Here is a 23,687-nt window from a genome sequence, read left to right on the forward strand (position 1 = left end):
ACACAAAGAGCATAAGACATAAGAACTAAGTAATTGTTCAAAATTTTAATGCACGCTATGAGAAATGAACTTTTAAATCAACTGAATTGTATGGAAATGAAACAGCAAATAAATTAGACCCACGTTAAACAGAAGGTCAGCTAATGTCCAAACTTAAGGATATAATGGGCACAGCCAGCCATTGATTCCACAGGTTTCTTCTAAAGGTTGAAATCTTTCGAATAGAACTTTGTTATGAACTGGTCCAGAGATCAACAGCATTTGGGAATGCTTAACAGGGATGATGATCAGGGACACGTTTCCTATAAGGAAAAACCATACAATTAAGAAAAATGTCAAAGGTGAAAAGCATGATGTTAACCAAAGTTTTATACTACATACAGACAACCAGAATTCTAATTTTATTAAAATCATTAGAACTCAAATTTCCTATAAAGGATGTTTCTACCTCTGACTAACACTCTTCAAGTAGCATGTTATTAGAGGCCATTAGAAAATCTGTGGAACGCAAAGGCCTGTGGGATATTTGCTATTCTCAACTTCTCATCCAAACACCCTACCTAAGATACACACTCCACACTCTGTCATGTATACCTAAAAAAACAAATTAAAACAAAAAACAAAAAAAGAACATTCGAGAAAAAAGGGTTAATCCACGTTTTTTACTAATACATGTTAGGAAATTTTACTGTATTAGATACAATTACTTTTTTTGTGTTTTTAATAAGGTTGATGGACCTTTATTTTATTTATTTGTATGTGGTGCTGAGAATCGAATCCAGTGCCTCACACATGCTAGGCAAGTGTTCTACCACTAAGCTACAGCCCTAGCCCTAGACACAATTACTTTAACCAGAAGTCCAAAAAATGGCAGGACACTGAAGATTCTATTCTAGATGAATCTAGAATCATAACAAAAATATCCCTCACAACTTTTATTCTCTAATGACCACACAGTGAGGACATATAAGGATCGTTTGAGGAGAAAAGATGGTAAGGATACAGGGAAATTTTTAACTTCGTGATTCAGAAACACTCTTTCTAAAGGCACAAAAAACAGTAAAGAAAAGTAAAAGAACAGACTCAAAGAACATAGTATTAAATTGGGTCATACAGAAATAAACACCTTCCAACTCAGTAGTTTATGGGCAAACTAGGTTCCTAACCATGTCAAAAAAATTTATTAACCAGTTTTATCACTGGGCACTAATCTGAAAAGCACATTCTCTGTTGGTTAAGAAAAGAATATGGCCAGGCGCAGTGGCATGCACCAGTAATCCCGTTGGCTTGGGTGGCTGAGGCAAGAGGATCTTGAGTTCAAAGCCAGCCTCAGCAAAATTGAGGTGCTAGGCAACTCAGTGAGACCCTGTCTCTAAATAAAATACAAAATAAGGCTGGGGATGTAGCTCAGTGGTGGAGTGCCCTGGTACCAAAAAAAAGAAAAAGAAATATGAAAAATGAGTTTGGCAAGGCTAAAAGTAAAAGTATTCATGTTTCTTTACTGCAAAAATATACGTTTCAAATGTGGTTGAGGACACTGAGTTACTGTGAAGATTTCTATGTGTAGGTTTGGCTATGTGATCTTGCCCCTGAACCTTTCCCACTTCTTCACTTAGTTAAGGAGATACAAATTACCTTGGTTGTCCTACTACCTAAGTGACATCCCTCCCAACCCACTTTTAAATTTTGTTATTGTAAAAAAGTTTCAAATGTAAATAAAAGTAGATTGTATAACAAATCCTCATACACCTTACCCAGGATTAATAATTTTCTACATCTGTTTATTCCTTCTTTATGTCCTCTGTTGGATGCTCTGCATCTTTCCAAACTTATCATAGGAGTTCTGCAGCACTCAGTTCTTAAAAACTCTTCCCCTATTTACAACATTCACTTGTAGAGACTCAAGCAGTCTCCTGTCTTGAAACCCGTATCTGCGTTCCCTCTTTCTCTCAGTCTTTGCATTTCAGACAAAACTCATTTCTTCAGGCAAAATCCTTGAAATATTCTTTAATTCTCTCTCCTCTCACACCCTGCATCCAACTCATAATTAAAACCCTACTGGTTCTACTTTCAAAACAGATCCACAATCAATCCCTTCTCATCACCCTTACCACAATATCCTGGTCTAAACTATTATACTCTCCCATCTCCTTGAACCAATACTAATAGTAAATATGAATGACTAATAACTACTAAGAGCAAGTGAAAATCATTAACTGAATCTTCATCTTTCCCTTTAACCCTTTTTTTTTGGGGGGGGGAGGGGACGGGGGAGCACTGAGTAGGGGGATGAAACTCAGGGCACCCTAAATCACCAAGCTACCTCCCCAGCCCTTTTTATCTTTGAGACACAGTCCTCACTAAGTTGCTGATGCTGGCCTCAAATCTGCAATCCTCCTGCCTTAGCCTCCTGAGTTGCTACAATTAAAGGCATAAACCACTGGGCCCAGCTTGTCCTTAACCATTTCTATGTGAATGAGATTTTAAAAGAACTTAAGTTGCTAAAATAAAACCTATAAAGAAACCTTATACAATGTGTGCTTAAAAATGTCTAAATAGAAGTATACCCAGGACAGAAAACAATGGAAGCGTATTCATCCTGGTTAAAAAAAAAAAAAAAAAATAGGTTATGGTTATTACAACACTGCTACCCTTAGCCCCCAAGCTCCCTGATATTTAAACTTTCTAAATCTGGCTCTTTATGTGCCCTTTCAATCCTGAGAAGCTAGCATAGTTGTTCATGCTCCCTTTCCCAAAAGCTTTCCTGACTTAAAATTCTTAAGAATTGAGACTACTTTAAATAACTTAGGGACTCTTTTAACTAGGCAAAAATGTTTCTGTGTCCCATTAACTATAGTATCAAGTAAAAGTGCTCCACTTGTCTCAGTGTTAGTAATTTTTTCTAGAACCTAAAAGTACTCTGATACCTTGGTGCTGCTTTGATGATGTTGTCCACACGTAGAATCACCTCTGCTGCTTCAGCTGCACTCAAAAGAACTTGCCGCTTCACTTGGAAACTTTCTGTGATGCCCAATATTGCCATATCTCCTATGGTACCTTCTTTCATATCTGAAAAGAAAAACTTGTAGTTTAACAACTGAAGTATCAAAACATCTTTAATGATTTATAATAAATAAAATGAAACCTGTTTTAAAAAAACAGTCTAAGATTACAACACCCAACTACTTGATATAGTTAGCAAATTAGTTCATAAAAGAATTCAGGAAAGCCTTTTTAAAAATTAAAAGATCTAGGGACTGGGGTTGTGGCTCAGTGGTAGTGGGCTTGCCTAGCATGCATGAGGCACTGGGTTCAATTCTCAGCACCACATACAAATAAATAAAGGTCCTCAAAAAAAAAAAAAAAAAAAAAAATTAAAAGATCTAACCAGGCATACCCATGTTTNAAAATAAAAAAAAAAAAAAAAAAAAAAAAGGACTAGGGATGTGGCTGAGTGATTAAATGCCCTTGGATTAAATCCAAGGTATGCCCCCACACACCCATCAAAAAAAAGAAAAGGGAGTTTTAAGAAATCATAGTAGATGGGCTAGGGATATAGATCAGTGGTAGTGGTAGAGTACTTGCTTAACAAGGTCCTGGGTTCAATCTCCAGTATCAAAAAGAGAATAGTAGTAGCAGAATTTACACTTATTTCAGAATATGAGCATTATTTATGCATCATTATATACCAAACTAGTTACCAATCTTGTAACTAGTTTTATACTTCCTAGGGTAATGTTGAGAATATGAAGTTAAATATTTCCCCAAATAAGTTACAAAAGGAACAAAGGAATCTTATACAGTTATCATCAAACTTCTTTTTCTTCTTCCAAAAAAAAAAAAACTGGAGATAGACACTTTTGTCAACTACTACAAAAGTTGCATATTATTTCTTACCCAGTCCAGCAGTTATATTGCCTTCACTGTGAGCAGCTCGGAGCTGTGCCACCAAATCTGCGCTGTCATAGCCTGCATTGTCAGCTATGATGGTTGGTAACTATGAAATGAAGGAGATAAATTAACTTTACTATACAAAACATTAACTTACTGCTATCTAGAAAGACGGCTTTTAAAAACTACATTTAGAAACAATATAAAATCTGCTTTTAGTTATTGCTCATTAAGGGTATAAAATTCAGAATCAAATTTGAAAATGGTAATTCATGTTCTTAAAGCCAAGGCAGGCACTGGGGTTGTGGCTCAGCGGTAGAGCACTTGTCTAGCACATGTGAAGCACTGAGTCTGATCCTTTAGCACCATATAAAAATAAATAAAGGTACTCTGTCTACAACTTTAAAAAAAAAAAAAAAAAAAAAGCCAAGGCAGTGACTATTTGCTGTCTAGGATGTAAAATGTACTCATTTTAAAATCATCAATAGCCACAAAATTTAAGTTGAAATTTCTCATTTTTACTAGCTTACCATTCTCAGTGCTTTAGCATAAGACTCCATTGCAACAGCTTCTTTGCCTGGTGTTCTACTGGCAAGCTGTGTCACAGCATGCGCCATCAGCATCTCAGAACAGCCTATGAATAAAAATTCCATTAAAATATTGCTAATGTTATCTTCATGGTACTGAATTATTGACTTCCCTTCAGATATTGCCAAGTGCTTTAAAATTAAGTGCAAAGACCAGGCACAACGGTGCCTGCCTGTAAACCCATCTAATTCTGAAGGCTAAAACCGAAGAATCACAAGTTGGAGGCCAGCCCAGCACACAGGGAGGTCCTGTCTCCAAAAAAAAACAGGGATGGGGATGTAGCTCAGTAGTACAGTACCTCTGGGTTTAACTGCCAGTACTGCAAGTGGGGAGAAAAATTTTTAAAAACCCTAAATGCAAAGATAATACATTTAGTTTCTAAGAACCAATAAAACCATCTATGAACCATATCATACTTTTATTTCTTAAAGTGTTTAATGTTTTCCAAATTCTTACCTCCTCCATATACTGTTCTAGAATCCTTCACAGTTTGGGCAAGAACACAAAGAGCATCATGCAAAGATCTTTCTGCTTCATCTAAAATTTGTTGAGTGGCACCACGCAAAACAATGGTACAAGCCTCACCTAAAATTAAAACATAATATTCTTATATTATAGTGACAAATTACTCATAAACATGAAAATTATGCACTCTATGATTTATGTAGGTGTGGTTTACATTCTTGGATTTTGAAAGCTGATATATTCTGTGACGCATTTTCTTTCCTAACTTATATTAATAGTGATTCTAAATAATAGAGAAAACTAAAAGCTGAATATGTACTCTTCATAAAAGGCATAATAAATATGAAGTTTACTTCAAAATATGCTTTTTCAAAACTTTAGGCTTGGGGCTGAGGATATAGCTCAGTTGGTAGAGTGCTTGCCTTACATGCATAAGGCCCTGGGTTCAATCCTCAGCACTACAAAAAAAAAAAGATTTTAGACTAATAACATTTTCTAGTACTATAGTAACTTTTTTTTTCCACCTCAATGGAGCCTAGAAAAGATTTAGGAACCATGAGACACATAATAACAACACACCAAGGGCATAATAACTCACCAAGGGCAACCCCAGAAAAGTGAATGAGTTTATCTTCTCCAATCATGACTTCCTCAATAAGTTTGCAACTTCCAAGCTTCACCAGTTCTGGGTGATCAAAGGTAGAAGCAATTTCTCCACCTATGAACATAAACATTAGATGTGTGTAATAGACTTATAAATAATGTATTAACTACATTTTAAAAACTGATTGCTGGGCTGGGGTTGTGGCTCAGTAGTAGAGCTCTTGCCTAGCATGTATAAGGCACTGGGTTTGATCCTCAGCACCACATAAAAGTAAATAAATTGTGTCCATCTACAACTAAAAAAAAAAAAAAACTGATTGCTTACTATATATCAGTTACACTATACACTAATTCTTCACATCAACTGTATGCAACAGATTAATTATCTGATTTGCACATTGCAAAAAAAGAGGCAGAAAGCTAGGAATGTGGTTCATGGTAGACAGATTGCCTGGCATGTGTGAGGCCCTAGTTTGATCCCCAGCACCACAAACAAAAACAAAACAAAGAAGGCATATAGGTTTAATGATTTATGTAAAGTTACATGGCTAGTATAAACTGAAGCTGAGATTCATATCCAAGTAGTCTCGCTTCAGACCTGTATGCACGCTGTGGGATACGACTCCCCAAAGGTTAAATCAAAAGTTAAAAAAAAACATTTACCTTTAAAAGTCTGAACTTAAATTCTAATTCTCTTCTGAATCCAATCCAGAATACTAAATTTTATAAAACAATTTCCCATGACACAATAAAAATATCTGACCAGGTATTTTATTTATGTTAACTATTTTTGGGGACAGAGGGATACCAGGGATTGAACTCTGGAGCACTCAACCACTGAGTCATATCCCCAGCCCTATTTTATATTTTATTTAGAGACGGGGCCTGAGTTGCTCAGTGCCGAGCTCTTTGCTGGCCCTGGGTTTGAACTCTCAACCCTCCTGTTTCAACCGTCCAAGCTGGTAACACACTGCACCTGACTAACTTTGACAAGTATTTTTGAACTGCTTACAATATGGGCATTTGATAGCTCTAATTCTCACAATAATTGAAATGTCAAAAAGCCCCAGTAAGGCCTAGAAAAGGGAGAAATGCACACTGAGAATTTCCCACAGCAAAACTTACCGAGGTATAAAAAAGAGTGAATTCATTTTAGTTCTTATGTCTTATTTCAAGTTAATTTCCATCTTCCATGCTCTATAAATTTAACTTCAGCTACTTCATTTCCTGTTCCTGATCAAAGCAAGCTAGTTTTCCATTTCAAAATCCTTTTTTAAAAATTATGTTCTTTCCCTTTTAATAATGTGGATTTCATGTATTATCAATCAAACCTTCTTTTCCTATTTTTTTGGATCAATTTCCTGATTAAATAGTGTCTTTTTTTTTTTTTTTTCTTTTAGGGCAGGGGGCTGGGGTACCAGGAATTGAACCAGGTGCATTTTACTATATCCCTAGACCTTTTTACTTATTTTTTATTTTGAAACAGGATCTGGCTAAGTTGAGGCTGACCTCTTGCCTCAACCTCCTGAATCACTGGGAAAACAGACCAGTGCCACCATGACTAGCAATGCTGTTATCTTATTATCTTACCAAGAAGTGACAAAGAATCTGTTCTAAATTCTACAAATTTATACTCATAATCTGTATAATCTTTTTACTTTTGGTTGACAATTCTTGAGACTGCTTGTATTATAGATGTGAGACAATAAGTATCTGGGACATCACATCCAAAAATAATCTAACTTTACTTTTGGTAACATTCATTTCATCTTTCTATATCTACTTATGAGACATTTCTTGACATTTGCAATAATCATTTTCACATACATTGATACTTAGCTCTGATTATGAGGTCAATTTCACAGCCAGAGTCATGCTTGTTGCAGTAAATTTTCTTCTGAATATATGTGACAATTTCATGTACTAAGTCCTTATGATATCAATTTGCTCTATGAATTTTGTTATCATCCATATTTCTTATGTCTTTATTTTTTTTAAACAACAGAAATTTATTGGTTGCTCAAAACATTACATTGATCTTGACATATCATACATGTATTTCAAAATGTCTTTATTTTCTTGCATTAGAAGATCAATTACATCAACATGAACATTATAGTTTTATGTGTTAACTTACACATCAAGTTTACCATGGCTTATAAAGAACTTTAAAAACAGGTAAACCCACTTCCAAGTAATTAACAAAAGGATAATGTCTCTAGGTCAAAGGAAGATTATGCCTCTCAAATTACTAAAAATGGCTTCACATATCATTCTGAGCCAGGCATGGTGGTGCATGCCTATAATCCCAGCTATCAGAAAGGCTTGAGGCAAAAGAACTGCTAGTTGAAGGCCAGCCCAGCAACTTAGCAATCCAGTCTCAAAATAAAAAACTAGGGATGCAGCTTAGTGTTAGAGCATATGCCTAGCATATATGAGGCCCTCGGTTCAATCTCCAGTGCAGGAAGGAAGGAAGAGAGGGAGGGTGGGGGAAGGAAAAACAAGAAATCATTCTGGGATGAGGTGACAAATACTTTCCAAGTTAGTACACCTAATTTCTTCTAATATTTCCAACATTCAGGTCTTCTCAATTCTCATTCCCAGATTCCAAACCAACTTTCCAACCTACTTATTGGACCCAAATGAAATTTAGATGATAAAAATAAAAACTTTTTCTAGGGCTACTTAGTGACTACGTGTAGAAATCATTATTGCAACAAGAAACAAACAAGTAAGACACAGATTACTATCTGATTTGTAAACACAATTTCTATTTGACACAATTGGGATTATATCACTCAAATCTCCACTCAAGAGTGTTAAGCATACACTTTCATCATATGATGCTGAACTGTTTATTTCAACATTTATTACTTCCAGAAAAATTTAAAAATTAAGAAAACTAAGTATACATACTTTAGCACAAAGTGTTCATTAAAGGTTACTACTGTAACTGTATTACACAGAGTATGAAGCATTCAACTACTCCTTAAGCAATAGTTTGTTTAGACTATATTTAAAATTAAACTTATAAACTGTTAAGAAAAAATTTATCTTTAGGGCTAGGGTTGTGGCTCAGTGTAGAGCACTTGCCTAGCAAGTTTGAGGCACTGGGTTTGATTCTCAGCACCACATATAAATAAATGACTAAAACAAAGGTTAATTAACATCTAAAAAAACATTTATCTTTAAAATAGTAACACCAACAAAAAGAAATCTACAGCCATGGTGAACCTTGTATATAACTTGGCATAGCATTATGGCAGTATGCATTATTTTGGCTAAGCATTCCTAAATTAGCTGTAAATTCAAAATATAAACTTTTGAACATGAACACAACAGCAAAACTTTAATGTGATGGATCACAGATGCACCAAAATATTGCATAAAATTTCCTTCAGACTGAGTACAAGATGTACATAAAACAAATGACTTTCATGTTTACAACTGGGTCCCATCCTCAAGTTATCTCATTATATATATGCAAATATTCCTAAATCAAAAAATAAAATCCAACATCTAAAGGGCTTCAAAGTCAAAGACAAAGAATATTCAACCTGTATTAAAAATACTGTAACTAGTCAAGTGTGGTGGTGCACGCCTATAATCCCAGCAACTTGGGAAAGCTTCTGGCTCAAAATTAAAAATAAAAAGGGCCTGGGATGCAACTCAGCAGTTAAAAGTAACTAAATTACAAACTTCCAAAAGTATAAATGAGATTTCAGAATAACTCTTCAATAAGATTTCAGAATAACTCTAAAACTCTAAACTCCTTACAGGGATTTCTTCATATTTTCAACAATGAACCGCATATAGTAATGTTTAATAAATCTGAGTGACTATTATGTTTATTAGAAATTAATGCCTTTTGGGCTGGGGATATAGTTCAATTGGTAGAGTGCTTGCCTTGCAAACACAATGCCCTGGGTTCGATCTCTAGCACCATAAAAAAAAAAAAAAAAAACCCAAAAAGAAATTAATGCCTCTTATACATACCTGTAACAAGGGCCAGGCGCTCTACACCTGCAAAATCTGCATGCTCAATAGCCATGACACCAGCAGCACCAAAAAGCTGTTCAGGATAATTATAAATTAATTGCCTGCAAATAAAACATATAAATCATTATGCTCAAAACTGCTGTTTCTCAAAACAAGCTAAAAAGAATGCAGATATTTTTTACCAGACACACAAATTAGAACAAGTTACCATTTCTCACTTATCCCAGCAAGATGGGAGGCTAAAATAGGATTGTCAAGTTCAAAGCTAAATTTAGCAACTTATTGAGACTGTCTGTCTCAAAAATAAAAAGGGCTGGGACCATGGCTTAGTGGTTGGGTGCCCCTTGGTTCAATCCCCAGTACAAAACAAAACGAAAACAAAAAAACAAAAAGAAAGAAAATATATTAATTTAGCAGAAAAGCATCAAAAACCTTATTGATGTCCATATACATTAACTCCTGGTAATCTACAGCAATAAAATTTAAATGTTAAAGAATTTTTTACGTGATTTCATTTTTCCACACTTCAGTTATTCATGGTCAATTGAGGCCCAAAAATAAAACCAATAGTTTGGTTCTAAATAGCCTACTAAAATCTTGCATTGTCCTGCTTTGTCTTGCCCAGAATGTGAATCACACCTTTGTCCCAAGTCTCCACAATGTTTTCTACCTGTCTTTAGTCACTTAGTAGCCATCTAGGTTATTAAATCAACAATCAAGAAATCTCTACATAAGTAACCTTACATCGCAGTCAAACATTAAGGCACAATGCCTAAGTTATTCACCTCACTTCATCTCAAACATAAGCACTGTTATCATAAATCTCACATCATCACAAGAAAGATAAGTACAGTACAATGAGGCACTGAGAGAGGACAATCAAGAACACCTTCACATAACATGTGAAAGTACAGTTTAACTGTCTTACTTTATTATTGTTGTATTAAGTGTTGTTAATCTCATACTGTGCCTAATTCACAAGTTAAACTTCATCCCAAACATGTAACGAAAAAACCGAAAACCAAGAAACAGTATCTAAAGGGTTTAGTACTATCCGTAGTTTCAAGCATCCTCTAGGGGTCTACGAATATATCCAACGCCGTGCAGGGGCAACTACTGTACAATGTTCTTCATCTGTGCCACACCAAGTCAGCCAAGAAAGTAAAGATTAAATGTGAGTGATTTCTATGCCTGCTAAGAGTATGTGTAAATCACATCTAATTATGAAAATCTATAATATTAAAAATATGTACTGTAACTAGGCACAGTACTCCTATAATCAGAGACCAAGGAGGCTGAAGCAGAAGGATCCTAAGTCCAATATCAGCCTAGACAATTTTGTGAGACTCTCAGCAACTTAGGAAGAACTTGTCTCAAAATTTAAGGACCGGGGTTCAATTCCCAGCACCAAAAGAGATTAAAAAGTAAACATAATATGTACTACAGTTTCTAAATAACATTACTAATACAAGTAATTCAATATGAAGTACTTCCATAATTTTTGTAAGAAAAAAATCATTTTTTACATTAAAAAATACCATTAATGAGCTGGGGATATAGCTCAGTTGGTAGAGTGCTTGCCTTGCATGCACTAGGCCCTGGGTTCAATCCCTAGCACCAAAAAAAAAGTATCATTAACACATACAAACACAGACCTGTTAATAAAGCAGTTTATTCCATGCTTAAGAATACGTTCAACTTTCTCCTTCATTTTTTCCTTTTCCGCATGTTCAATTTCTGCAACCTTTGCTGTAGAATCAACTCTTACCCGGGAACCAAATATCTAAAACAAAGAAATACACATCAGTACATGTACACAGAATCAGTTTTATTAATCTTTTTAAGTCCCACTGCATATTTCAACATTTTTATGAACTACCAAAAACTATGTATAAACCAGGCGTGGTGGTATGTATAATCCCAATGGCTCAAGAGGCTGAGGCAGGAGGATCCCAAGTTCAAAGCCAGCCTCAGCAAAAGCAAGGCACTAAGCAGCTCAGAGACACAATGTCTCTAAATACAAAAAAGTACATGTGTGTATATATTCATACACACACATTTTAAGCTTTTTAATGCATCTGATTCCCAGCCTGAGTTTATAGCAACCAGCAATTACAACTTCAAGAAAAATAGTTACATACCTTTATTTTGTCTGTATCCATTCCAGTGTTTGCAATAAGAATTTTTGCATTTTCAATTCGCTTTGGTTGATTTACTCCAATTTTTTTATCCAATAGGAATCCTACAATAAACATAATAGTATTAAAAGGCTTCATTTATGAAATGACTAATTCAAGGAATTTATTCGAGTTCAATTTACCAAGCTCCTAGAACCTACAAACCATCCCATAGAAAAATTATCAAAAAAATCAATTTAGTGGGTTATTTAAATTACAGAAAACATCAGAGCACAGCACATACAGTAAAGGGTAAACCTAAAACTTTGAAGCTGGTAGTAAAATTTAAAAATAATGGATAAAAGATGAGTTGGACAAACTTGTCCAATCATGTCCCTGATGCATACTGATTTACGGTTAAGCATCAAGCATAAATACACATCTGTCAAATAGAAATAGAATCAGACAAAGAAATACTAGCTACTAACCTAGCTGTGGAGATTTGGTACCATCATATATATGAACTCAGTACTGCTTATCTTTCCAGGCTTCTTTGAAATGAATGCATAAGAAACTTTTCCCTTATTGAGTTTTCTGCTCTTTTCAGTCAAACTATTCACTCAATGGGTCATCATCACAAGGACTAAAGAACTACAATTCCTATTGCACTGCCTGGCAAACAACAAAGAACAGCAGGTACTTGTGCTACTGTCCTTTTTCTTCCCCCTCCTTCTAACCTTGTTTTAAATAAAATTCCACTACTTATCAGGTCCTGTTAAGAAATACTAGACAATTACAGAACAAAAGTAACAAAAACAGCATGGTACTGGCACCAAAAAAGGCATTTAGACCAGTGGTACAGAACAGAAGACACAGAGACAAAATAAGTAAATACATAAATACAGTTATCTCTTACTAGACAAAGGCGCCAAAAACATACATTGAAGAAAAGATAGTCTCTTCAACAAATAGTGCTGGGAAAACTGGAAATTCATATGCAGCAAAATGAAATTAAGCCCCCATCTCTCACCATGCACAAAACTCAACTCAAAGTGGATCAAGGACCTAGGAACTAGACAAGAGACCCTGTACCTAACAGAATAAAAAATAGACCCAAATCTTCATCATGTCTGATTAGGCCCTGACTTCCTTTAACAAGTGTCCTAAAGCACAAGAAATAAAAGCAAGAATCAATAAATGGTTGCATGCACAAGGTCCTGGGATGGATTCAAACTAAAAAATTGCTTCTCCACAAAAGAAACCATCAGTGAAGTGAAGAGAGAGCCTACAGAATGGGAGCAAATTTTTTCCACACACACATCAGGTAGAGCACTAATCTCCAGGATATATAAAGAACTCAAAAAACTTAACACCAAAAAAACAAATAGCCCAAACAATAAATGAGCTTAGGAACTGAACAGACACTCTCAGAAGATATACAACTGATCAATAAATACATTAAAACAAAACTCACTCCAGTCAGAATGGCAATTATCAAGAATATAAGCAACAATAACTGTTGGCGAGTACGTGGGGGAAAAGGCACACTCATACATTGCTGGTGGGACTGCAAATTGGTACAATTAATTTGTAAAGCAGTAGGAGATTCCTTAGAAAACTTGTAATGGAACCACTATTTGACCCAGCTATCCACTCCTGGCTCTATACCCAAAGGACTTAAAAATAGCATAGTACAGTGATGCAGCCACATCAATGGCAGCCACATTAATAGCAGCTCAATTCACAATAGCTAAATTGTGGAAGCAACCTAGATGTCCTTCAATAGATGAATAGATAAAGAAACTGTGGTATACATACACAATGGAATATTGCTCAGTATCAAAAGAGAATAAGGGGCTGGGGATGTGGCTCATGCGGTAGCGCGCTCGCCTGGCATGCGTGCGGCCCGGGTTCAATCCTCAGCACCACATACAAACAAAGATGTGGTGTCCGCCAAAAACTAAAAAATAAATATTAAAAATTCTCTCTCTCTCTCTCCCTCCCTCTCAAAAAAAAAAAAAATTAAAAGAGAATAAAATCATGGCATTTGCAGATAAATGGATGGAGTTAGAGAACATCATGCTAAGTGAAGTCAACCCCCAAATACCAAAGGCTGAATGTTTTCTCTGATAAGTAGATATTAATCCATCATGGGCGGGGTACGCCCATGGGAGGAATGAAGGAACTTTGAATAGGGCAAAGGGGAGGGGGGAAAGAGGAAGCATGGGGGTAGGAAAGATGGTGGAATGAGACAGACATCATTACCCTAGGTACATGTATGATGACACAAATGGTGTGATTCTACTTTGTGTACAACCAGATGCATGAAAAATTATACTCCATTTGTGTATTATAAATCAAAATACATTCTGCCGTCATGTATAACTAATTAAAATTACAAAAAAAATACTAGTCCTTACATATAAAATGCAATTAAAAATATTTTTTAAAGTAATAATTTTCTTCTTCCCTGTAGGAGAATGCCTACATCTTCTTTATAACATTTTGAGAAGCAAATACAACGTGAAGTTGCTTTTTAACACCATGCTAAACTGTACCCTCTAGTAAGGGCAATGGCACATGCCTACAATCCTCGTCATACAGGAGAATCCCAATATAAAGGTCAGCCTCGGCAATTAGCTTAACCCTGTCTCGAAAAATAAGGACGACTGAGGATGTACCTCAGCGGTCAAGTACCCCTGGGTTGAATCCCCAGTATCAAAAATAAATAAATAAATAGACAGATCTATAAATCCTATCTATCAGGACATAAACCACATAGATTTGTCAGTTGAAGGATCTTCTTAAAACAAGAAAGAACACTTCCTCAGTAACCTGCTAACTACTAAATGGTCTGACTTACCCAGATCCCTCCTGGATGATACACGTAATACTAGAAAAAGTGCTATTTGAGAGTAGCTAATTTTCAGCAAAAGAAAATCATAATTACTCAGGGACTGGGGTTGTGGCTCAGTGGTAGAGCGCTTGCCTAGCATGTGTGAAGCACTGGGTTCGATTCTCAGCACCACACACAAATAAATAAAATAAAGGTCCATCAAGAAAATTTAAAAAGAAAAGAAAATTACAACTACTCTTCACTAGACTGCAAATAATTTCATGGTACAAAGTGAAATCTAGAAGTTATCAGAAAAATACAGGAATGGTATAAGAAGATGATGCACACTGTCAGTATTTAACAAATAGATTAAAATGAAAAATGGTTGAAATGTATATGTCCTCAAAGTTAAGTTTTCTGGCTCTGTAAATTGTCACAAATTCCCATTAACTAAAATCAAGACTCATTCAGTATTCAGCCTCTCAGAAGCTTATCCAAACTTCTTTCCCATATTTGGACACCCATACATACCTTCATCTAAATAAGAATCTGCCAGACTCCCTCCTAGCTTCTTGATGACATGAATCGCCTCCAGATTACCAGAACCTTTCAGTCTGAGAACAGCTTCTACAGCTAATTTGGTAAAGTGATCTTTGTGATGAGTAAGAAGTTTTGAGGATAATGTTGTTCCTGCAATATTCATTAAATCTTGACGGAACTTAACTTCATCAGAACTAAATAAAAAGCAATAAAAGAAACAAAAAGAAAACCAACCCTGTTATTAAAATGTTTGCTCACAGTAAACAACACTATTTTACTTTTCAAAGTTTATCTAGATAACCATCAATCCATAGATATTTCTACCCTAGCCAGGTCTCCAAAATTCACAGGAAAAGACTAAACCTCTCTCCAATAATCCAGAGAAGTGAATTAAAGGGTACGTTTTCACCACCAAACTGCCCAAGGGGGCAGGAATGGAGGGACAATCAAAAGAATATTAAATGTACTGGGTGCGGTGGCACACACCCATAATCCCAGTGGCTCAGGAGGCTGAGATGGGGGATATTGAGTTCAAAGCCAGCCTCAGCAAAATCGAGGGGCTAAGCAACTCAGGGACACAGTCTCTAAATAAAATACAAGAGGGTTGGGGATGTGCCCCTTAGTTAGATCCCCAGGACTCACACATACATACATACATATATACACACACACACACACACACACACACACACACAAAAATCAAATGTTGCCAAGAGCATGGGGAAACAAGCATTATCACACAATTAGTGTACTGGGAGTATAAATAAAATTTTTTGAACATTTATTTGGTAATGTACATAAAATGCCTTACTCACCTTTGGACCCAGCAATTGTATAAACAAGTTCCTAGATAACAAGTTGGTCACATTATTTTAGAACTAAAATTATCAAGAACACAAATCTCCAACCATAAATAGGTTAAGGAAATTCCATTAGTTCTATATGCAAACGTTTAACTCTATTAAAAGTAATATTGCAGAGATTACCAACACTTAAGAAATGTAATTGTTATCCAACTAGTTTAAAAAGATGCTAACAGACCCTTTACACGATGTATTTGGGGTTTGGGGGCATTTTTATTTTTTATTACATGTAAAAAGACTAGAAACACAAATTTTTCACTTTGGTGGCTGTCTCTGGAGGCTGATGTGGGTTTGACTGGTGGGTGGAGTGAAGCAGAATCATACTTGTGTATGCTTTTCAGCATTCTTTAGGCTAGAATTTTAGAACAGTAGTATTTTGGTATACCAACCCGTGATCAACAGCAGAACTCAACAGAGCTTCTCTTGCAGCCTTTGTGGCTTCTCTCCAACCCGCAATAATGGTCTGTGGATGAATCTTTTTTGCAATTAAAGATTCTGCTTCCTATTAATAAACAGTTATACAAATAATAGTTACAAAGGACTTAATCACTTGTGTTATTCAAAACCATAGTAACAAAAAACAAGGTCAGAGTTCTCAGCTGCTCTTACCCTTAGTAATTCTGCTGCTAAAACAGTAACAGAGGTAGTGCCATCACCAACTTCATCATCTTGAACCCTTGACATATCTAGAAAGAAAAGTGTTAAAATTATTTCTCTGTAGCTTACTAAGTTATACAAAAATACCCACTACCAATCTACTCTCACTAACATAGATTCCTCACCTGACAAATTTGGGGAAGCTTTTAGGTCTGAAATAAAAAAATTTTTACCACTGTTGTGGTATGAATATGCCCCCCCCCCCCCAGTTCATGTGTTGGAAACATAATCCCCAATCTCTCTCTTGTGATGCTTACCAGCATGTTATATCAGAGCAGAAGGCCCAGACATGGTTCCCAGACCTTGGATTTTCTAGCCTCTAGACCCATGAGCCAAATGAATTTCTATTGTTTATAAATTACCCAATCTGTGGTTTCTGTTATAACAGCACAAAATGGACTAAGATAATCATCAACAATTACATGGCACTTCTGAAACTTTATTTTAATAGTAACAATTAATTAAAAAGTGATGAGTATCAGTCAACACAACCTATTAGAAAACATCATTTCAAAATGTTAACCAAATAGTATTATCTTCAGACTCACCAACTAAAACTTTAGCTGCTGGGTTGTCAACACCAATATTTTTTAGAATAGTGGCACCATCATTGGTTACCATGAGAGAGGCATCTCGTCCACTACTTAAAAGAATTTTGTCCTAAAGAGAACATATTTATTTCAAGTTAAGATATAAATACACCTTCAAGAATGCATGAATCAATCAGCATACTCAGCAGTATACTGCTGACATGTAAATACCTCGGATAGCTACTGGCCATCAAATGTTTCCAATGCATACACCCCACTATCATATCTTCATTATCTATCCCCAGAGGCATTAGAAACACAAGGAGAATCAGACCTCCCTAGATTTGTTTCAGCACTGTGACAGAAAACAATGGAAACAACAGAAGCGTCTATCAAGTAAAGTTATAATCAAGCTACAGAATTCTATTTGACAGTTAAAGAGGAGATGGTGTATCTACTTACTTACTCTGAAAGGAATTTAAGAGAGTAATTACAGAAAAAGTACACACAAACAGCATGTATGTATGTTATGTCAGAACATAACAGGAAAATACTGAAAAAATGGACATACAAATAACACTGGTTGCCACCAGGGAAAGGCATGGAACTGGAGATAATGATCCAGGACTATTTTGTTCTTAGCAAAAAAGAACGTATTTACCACTTATAAAATTTAAGTCTTAAAAGATTTTAAAAAAAAGTTACTAACTATATCTCCAATAAGAGCTTTAAAAAATATTAAAACTTATATTTGTGGCCAGCCTGGGCAAAATTTCAAGACCCTATCTCAAAACAAAAAAATTTGCCATTTTTGCTTACCATGCCCTTGGGTCCCAACGTGCTCTTCACCAAGTCTCCAATGGCGATGGCACCAATAAATGATGACTGAAATGAAAATCTGAGACTGTCAGAATTTTGATCATAGAAAAAAAATATAATTGTATTTTTACAAGAACAAGGCAGAAAGGGCTTACCAGACGAGCTGTCTCCGCTCTCTCTTCATCAGCTCCAGCCTTGAAGATGTTAACAGGTGCAAGGGAAAGGGATGCCTAAAAAGGAAAATCAAGAATACGGATGCTCTTTATTTTTTGGTACCAGGGATTGAACCCAGGGGCACTTAACTACTGGGTCATATCCCCAACCTTTTTTATTCTGACCAGGGTCTCATCAAGTTTCTTAGGGTCTCTAAACTGCTTAAGATATCTTTGAACCTGTGATCCTCCTGCCTCAGCCTCCAGAGCTACTGGAATTACAAGCTTGCTCACTGCGATGAATACACATACTCTCTAACAATATATATTTTAGTGCCTTCCAATACATATAGAAGTAGGCATCTTAAAAGAATATTCATTTACAGTAATTTTAAAACAAATTAAGCATCCATCATCAAGGACTTACGCCAAGTATAAATAGTAAAGTCAGAGAGATCGAGTGTCTGCGCAAACTAGCGACAATATTAACTTAAGGACGAGTAGTGAGAGGGTGTAAGGCTACTCGTTCGACAACGGCCAGGAGGGCGCCCTCCATCTTCCACCCTAGGGCGGATCCTTCACGGCCCTCCAGACTCCGCCTCCAGGAGGAAGGCGGTGCTGTGCGGGCACTAGAAACTTCTTCGCTAGGGATAAGACCCGAGTCTCGTAGTCCCCAGACTGTTGAAAGGCCGAACAGAAAAAAGACGCCTCATTAGGCCCACTCCTCCTTCCCGCCCGCATGGAGGAATCTACCGGCTAAACCCGCGCAGGCCTCACGCCATGTGCGGTGGGCCCAGAAGACAAGACAAGGGCAGCCCGCGACTCTGAGAACACGGAGGGAGCAGCGGTGTTGCCGGGCACGGCGGAGCTGGGACAGGGGTAGGAGGTAGAGAGCAGGAGGCCAGGCTCACCATGGTTCCGAGGAGTTCGGCACACAAGCAAATCCCTCACGCGCCCGGCAGCCAGCAGGGAAAAGGAAGCCGGAAGTGACGAGGACGCTTTATCGCAGGGGGCGGGGCCCAGCTGCGCACCGCTACGGCCTGCAGCCGCTGCCGCCTCCGGAGCATCTCCGAGAGTTGCCTCACGGGCCGGAAACGTAGCTCTTCAGTGGGAGGGAGGGACATCGGCTCGCGCTCAGCCACTGCTGCGCCTACAGCTCCGGATGAGGAAGGGGCGGGGCGGCTTGAGGTTGAATTTCCGAAGAACAAAGAGACGCCGCGCTACAGGGGTTGCCACAGCAACGGAGTTCCACCTCACACATCTTTAATTTTTCTATTTTAAAATTTAATCTTTAAGACGGACATTTTGGCTCGTGCCTACAATCCAGCGACTCCGGAGGTTGAGGCTGGAGGCTCGCGAGTTCTAGGCCAGCCTTGACAACTTAGCCAGGCCCTGTCTTTAAAATTTAAAAAGGACGGGGGCAGTATCTCGACGGAAAAACGCCTCTGAGGGTTCAATCTTCAGTAATGCAAAAAATATTTAATCTTTAAAATTTTGTATTAAAGTCATATGTACAGTTTCAAATATTTTATACTAATAATGAAAAACAATTGAACTTATTGTTTCTTCTTCCCAGAAGCAGCTACTTTAAATTTTTTTTGGGGGGGAGGCGATATTTACGGACATATTACTAAATGATATATTTATTGTTATTTTAATTTTAAGCATTATTTACTGAGTAATACTTATTTACTGAATATTACAAGGGAGGATTTCTTTCCTTTTGTTGAGTTTTAAAATGTTGTTTCTAATTGGACCTGGATTGCCTAGTAGGACAAGGTCTTAGAACTCAGGCAAAACATTTAATTGTCTTTGCCCTTTTTTCCGCATTTCAGGAGGTTGTGCGTTCATTTCTTTTCCCCTCCAACAATAGAGGTAATTCATGTTCTTACATGATGTCTTGATAGAGATCAAGATCCAAATATTTCAGTTTACTAAAAATAGTTTTTTGCTTTCTGTGAGTTGACCCCCCCTAAGATGACCAGAGAAAACTGTGCTTTAAAAATTTAGTTTTCTAGCATCTATGGATACCCACTTTTCTTCTTTTAATCACTTAGCAAGTGCCTGGATTTTGACAGTGAGAGGTTTCAATTTTTAGTTGTTTTTACCCTCAGATATATACTGGGGGTTGGCAAGCTATACAGAGGCGAATCCAACCTGTTGTTTTTGTATGACCCAAGAGCAAGGAATTTTTTTTTAAATATATATATATTTTTAGTTGTAGTTGGACACATATCTTTATTTTTTTGTGGTGCTGAGGATTGAACCCAGGGCCTTGCACATGCTAGGTGAGTGCTCTACTGCTGAGCCACAACTCCAGCCCCTGGTTTTTATGCTTTTAAATGGTTGCAAAAAAAAAAAAAAAATTTTTTTTCATGACACATTGAAAATTGTATGAAATTCATATTTGGGTGTTCAGAAAGCTTTGTTGGAACACAGGCATAATCATTTATTTTTAAACTGTGGCAGTAAAATGGCAGAATTACATAATGATGAGTTGAGTAGGTATGACAGATTGTATGGGTTCATAAGACCTAAAATATTTACCATCTCATCCTGTATAGAAAAAGCTTCTCGCCCTAGTTACATTATTCCTAAGGTCCACTGTGAAAAGCAGTGTTTGGGGTGGACAGATTATTATTTTAAATCTATCAAGAGTTCTCTATTATTTGCTAGAATATTTGCTCTTCCCTCAGGCCCCTGCCCTCTTGTGTTGGGGATTGAACCCATGGTAGGCAATCACTCAATCAGTGAGCTACATGCCCAACCCTTATTTTATTTTGAGGCAGTGTCTCACCACGTTACCTAAGCTGGCCTCAACATTTGATCCTCCTGCTTTGGCCTCCTAAGTAGCTAGGATTACAGTCACGAGCCATTCTGCCCACCTGGAAATGAATTTTAAGGATCAGATTCCAGATGACATTTCTGGGAATGACAAGAGTCACAATGAAAAACTAAGATGCCTTGCATAGTATTAAAAAGGACTGTGGGCAAATTACATACCTGTAATTTGCAGGTAAACCTAAGATTGTGAGTGATGGGGAAATCAATGTCCCCTCCTGTTAATACTTTGGAGGAGTGGGATGAATATGGCATGAAGCACTTGGATGGCACTGGAAGGCAGGCCCTGTCATCTCACAGAACTGGGACTAAAAGCAGTCTATGATCAGACCCTTCAGAATATGTCTTTTCTCTATTTCATCTTTCAGTTCTTCCTCTTTTCCTACTCCCCTTTCTTGATATTTATACTATTCCCAGAAGTTAAAATACTCAACTTTAGAATCAGGTCACAACTCTTTTTATATACTAGTTTTGTAATGGATTTCAGAGAGTGATCTATTAGCTGAATTTACCAAGTTTACCAAAAAAAAAAGTGTCTCTTTGCTTTTTATAAATTGTACAGCAATTTGTATTAGCTAGATTAAGGGAGCTGGGGATGTGGCTCAAGCAGTAGCGCATTCGCCTGGCATGCGTGCGGCCCGGGTTCGATCCTCAGCACCACGTACAAAGATGTTGTGTCTGCCGAAAACTAAAAAAATAAATATTTAAAAATTCTCTCTCCCTCTAAAAAAAAATAAAATAGATTAAGAGGCTAAGGAGGTAGCGAGATATTGGAATACCATGTTTCCATGATAGACTCTTTCCTCACTTATTTCCCCTCCTCTCTGCCCCTTTGTCTCTACTTCTCTTCAACTCTCCCTTTCCCTGCCTCACAACTCTTTTCTGTCACCTTCATTCTCCTCTTCTTTCTCCTTCACGGGATACGGGCCTTCACTGAGTTGACATTGGCCAGCTTCCAGTTACATCGCCTGTATTTCCTGTTGTGCAAAAGGGAGATAATAATAGTACCTATGTCATATAAACATCACCAAGACAGAATTGTTTGGAACAGTGCTTGGCCTACAATAAGCTCTCAGTTTAAGTTAGTTATTATTCCAATAAGCTTTGCTAAACATTGTGGCCTACTAAGTTTGGATGTGCTTGGCATGATAAGGAAAGCACTATAGCATAATGTTATTTGATGGCTAGAGATGATTGGGGACCAGGAGTCATTATCTGAAGTGAAATAACTAACTGAAGTGGCACAATGATGACTAGAACAGTTATGGGACCTGTAAACATTTCTCAAAAACACTCAGACTATCAGGGGAGAAAAACCATATAAAGGATCTGAAGTCCACAGTCATGCTGAGTCAGAGTCCATCAGACTCTTAGGTAGTAAAGAAAAGGTTGGAAAACTTGATAAAATCCAGATATCACACAATTCTGACACTTGGTAAAGTTTGCCACTGGGAACAGGACACTTGAGTCTGAGCAAATAAGGCCAAGGTAAACTAATGAGAAGTTTGTAAAAGTGGTAATGTCAAACACCAATATAATTCAAAATTCCAATTTCTATGAAAAGAATTTACCAGTATTCAAGCAATACATTGCTCTAGATTATGTAGTTGTTGTTGTTGTTTTCATTCTGTTTATGTTAGTCTAGCTTCCAGTTCCAGTCGTTCTCAGTGGGAATGGTATTGACCAGGTGGTGGTGAATGGGGAAGACATTTTCAGAAATACGTGGAACCTTTTAGGCTATCAAAATGATGGAGAATCACTACTATAATTTGTGGGGGAGGGGACCAGGGACCCTAGATATCCTACAGTGCACAAAGAAATCCTTATAACAAAGATTTATTTCACATCCTATGCGAATTTTTCAGGTCCCACACAGGTTTTTATTCACACAGCTGAACAACCTGTTCATAATGAGCCTAGAACCTAAATCTCTTAATACGCTCACACAACATAGACATTTAAAAAAGGTTTTAATAGAAAAGGTAATATTAAAAAATGTAAAAGAGAGCCGGGCACAGTCACACATACCTGTAATCTCAGTGGCTTGGGAGGTTGAAGCAGGGAAGATGGCTAGTTCAAAACCAGCCTCAGCAAAAGTGAGGTGCTAAGCAACACAGTGAGACCTTGTCTCTAAATAAAATACAAAATAGGGCTAGGAATGTGGCTCAGTGGTTGAGTGCCCCTGAATTCAATCCCCAGTACCCCCCACCCCAATTTATAAGATACAGGTTGAAGATAAACTATTTTATTGTTGAATAACTGCCTTTGTAGTCTGCATTTGACTGTTGCATTCATGTTGATTCCAAGTTTAAATTTAAGTGTGAACACCCAACCAACCAATTGTTTTCCAATTAAGTCTAACTAAATTGCCCAGGTTGACCTCAAAACTTCCAATCCTCCTTCATCTTGCCATATTTGGCTGGGATTACAGGCATATACCACCATGCCCAACTATTTATTTATTCTTCATATTACAAGGCATTGTATTATTTTTTGAGATTACATATAATAGGTTATATCATCATTAGTTTTCACTTGAAGAGAATAATGTTGATTTACAAAATACTATAAAAAACTGGGGGAGGGGGTCTAGTAGGACTGAAAAGCATTGAGATTAAACTTTAATGCTCCTCCATTCAGGGTAAGGAGAGAGTGAAAAAATTACATTATGCCTCTCTCCCAAAGGGTCCTAATAATAACCATTTATTTATTTGCACAGTCCTGTATTTTCACTTTTTTTTTTGGGGGGGGGTATCAGGGATTGACCTTGGGGGCATTTGACCATT

General features: G+C 37.0%; 1 protein-coding gene across 2 annotated transcripts; it reads right to left on the reverse strand.

The window, feature by feature from the left end:
• Nucleotides 1–26: 26 nt before the first annotated feature.
• On the reverse strand, nt 27–19,126 carry Cct2 (chaperonin containing TCP1 subunit 2). Of its 2 annotated transcripts, none has more exons than XM_015483024.2 (16): nt 18,972–19,126; nt 18,064–18,138; nt 17,909–17,974; nt 17,108–17,219; nt 16,512–16,588; nt 16,292–16,404; nt 15,031–15,233; nt 11,688–11,788; nt 11,202–11,329; nt 9,544–9,647; nt 5,543–5,662; nt 4,936–5,064; nt 4,422–4,525; nt 3,898–3,997; nt 2,928–3,069; nt 27–302 (listed from the first exon to the last, which is right to left on the reverse strand). In XM_015483024.2, the coding sequence occupies exons 1-16, from the start codon at nt 18,972–18,974 to the stop codon at nt 272–274; spliced, it is 1,608 nt and encodes a 535-aa protein (XP_015338510.1). In that variant the 5' UTR covers nt 18,975–19,126; the 3' UTR covers nt 27–271. The 2 variants fall into 2 exon arrangements, with proteins under 2 accessions (XP_015338510.1, XP_048661173.1); XM_048805216.1 differs by lacking the exon at nt 18,972–19,126 and adding an exon at nt 18,484–18,502.
• Between the last annotated feature and the right edge of the window lie 4,561 nt (nt 19,127–23,687).

This window comes from Marmota marmota, unplaced genomic scaffold, assembly GCF_001458135.2.
Source record: "Marmota marmota marmota unplaced genomic scaffold, marMar, whole genome shotgun sequence".
Lineage (NCBI taxonomy): Eukaryota > Metazoa > Chordata > Mammalia > Rodentia > Sciuridae > Marmota > Marmota marmota.

Bases quoted from the DNA above. Each gene is read 5' to 3' on its own strand.
- Cct2 (XM_015483024.2), bottom strand. The intron at 11,330-11,687 runs GTATGTAACTAT...TCTTTGTTTTAG, and splicing joins TGGATACAGACAAAATAAAG to ATATTTGGTTCCCGGGTAAG. The intron at 3,998-4,421 runs GTAAGCTAGTAA...TTCATTTCATAG, and splicing joins ATGCTAAAGCACTGAGAATG to TTACCAACCATCATAGCTGA.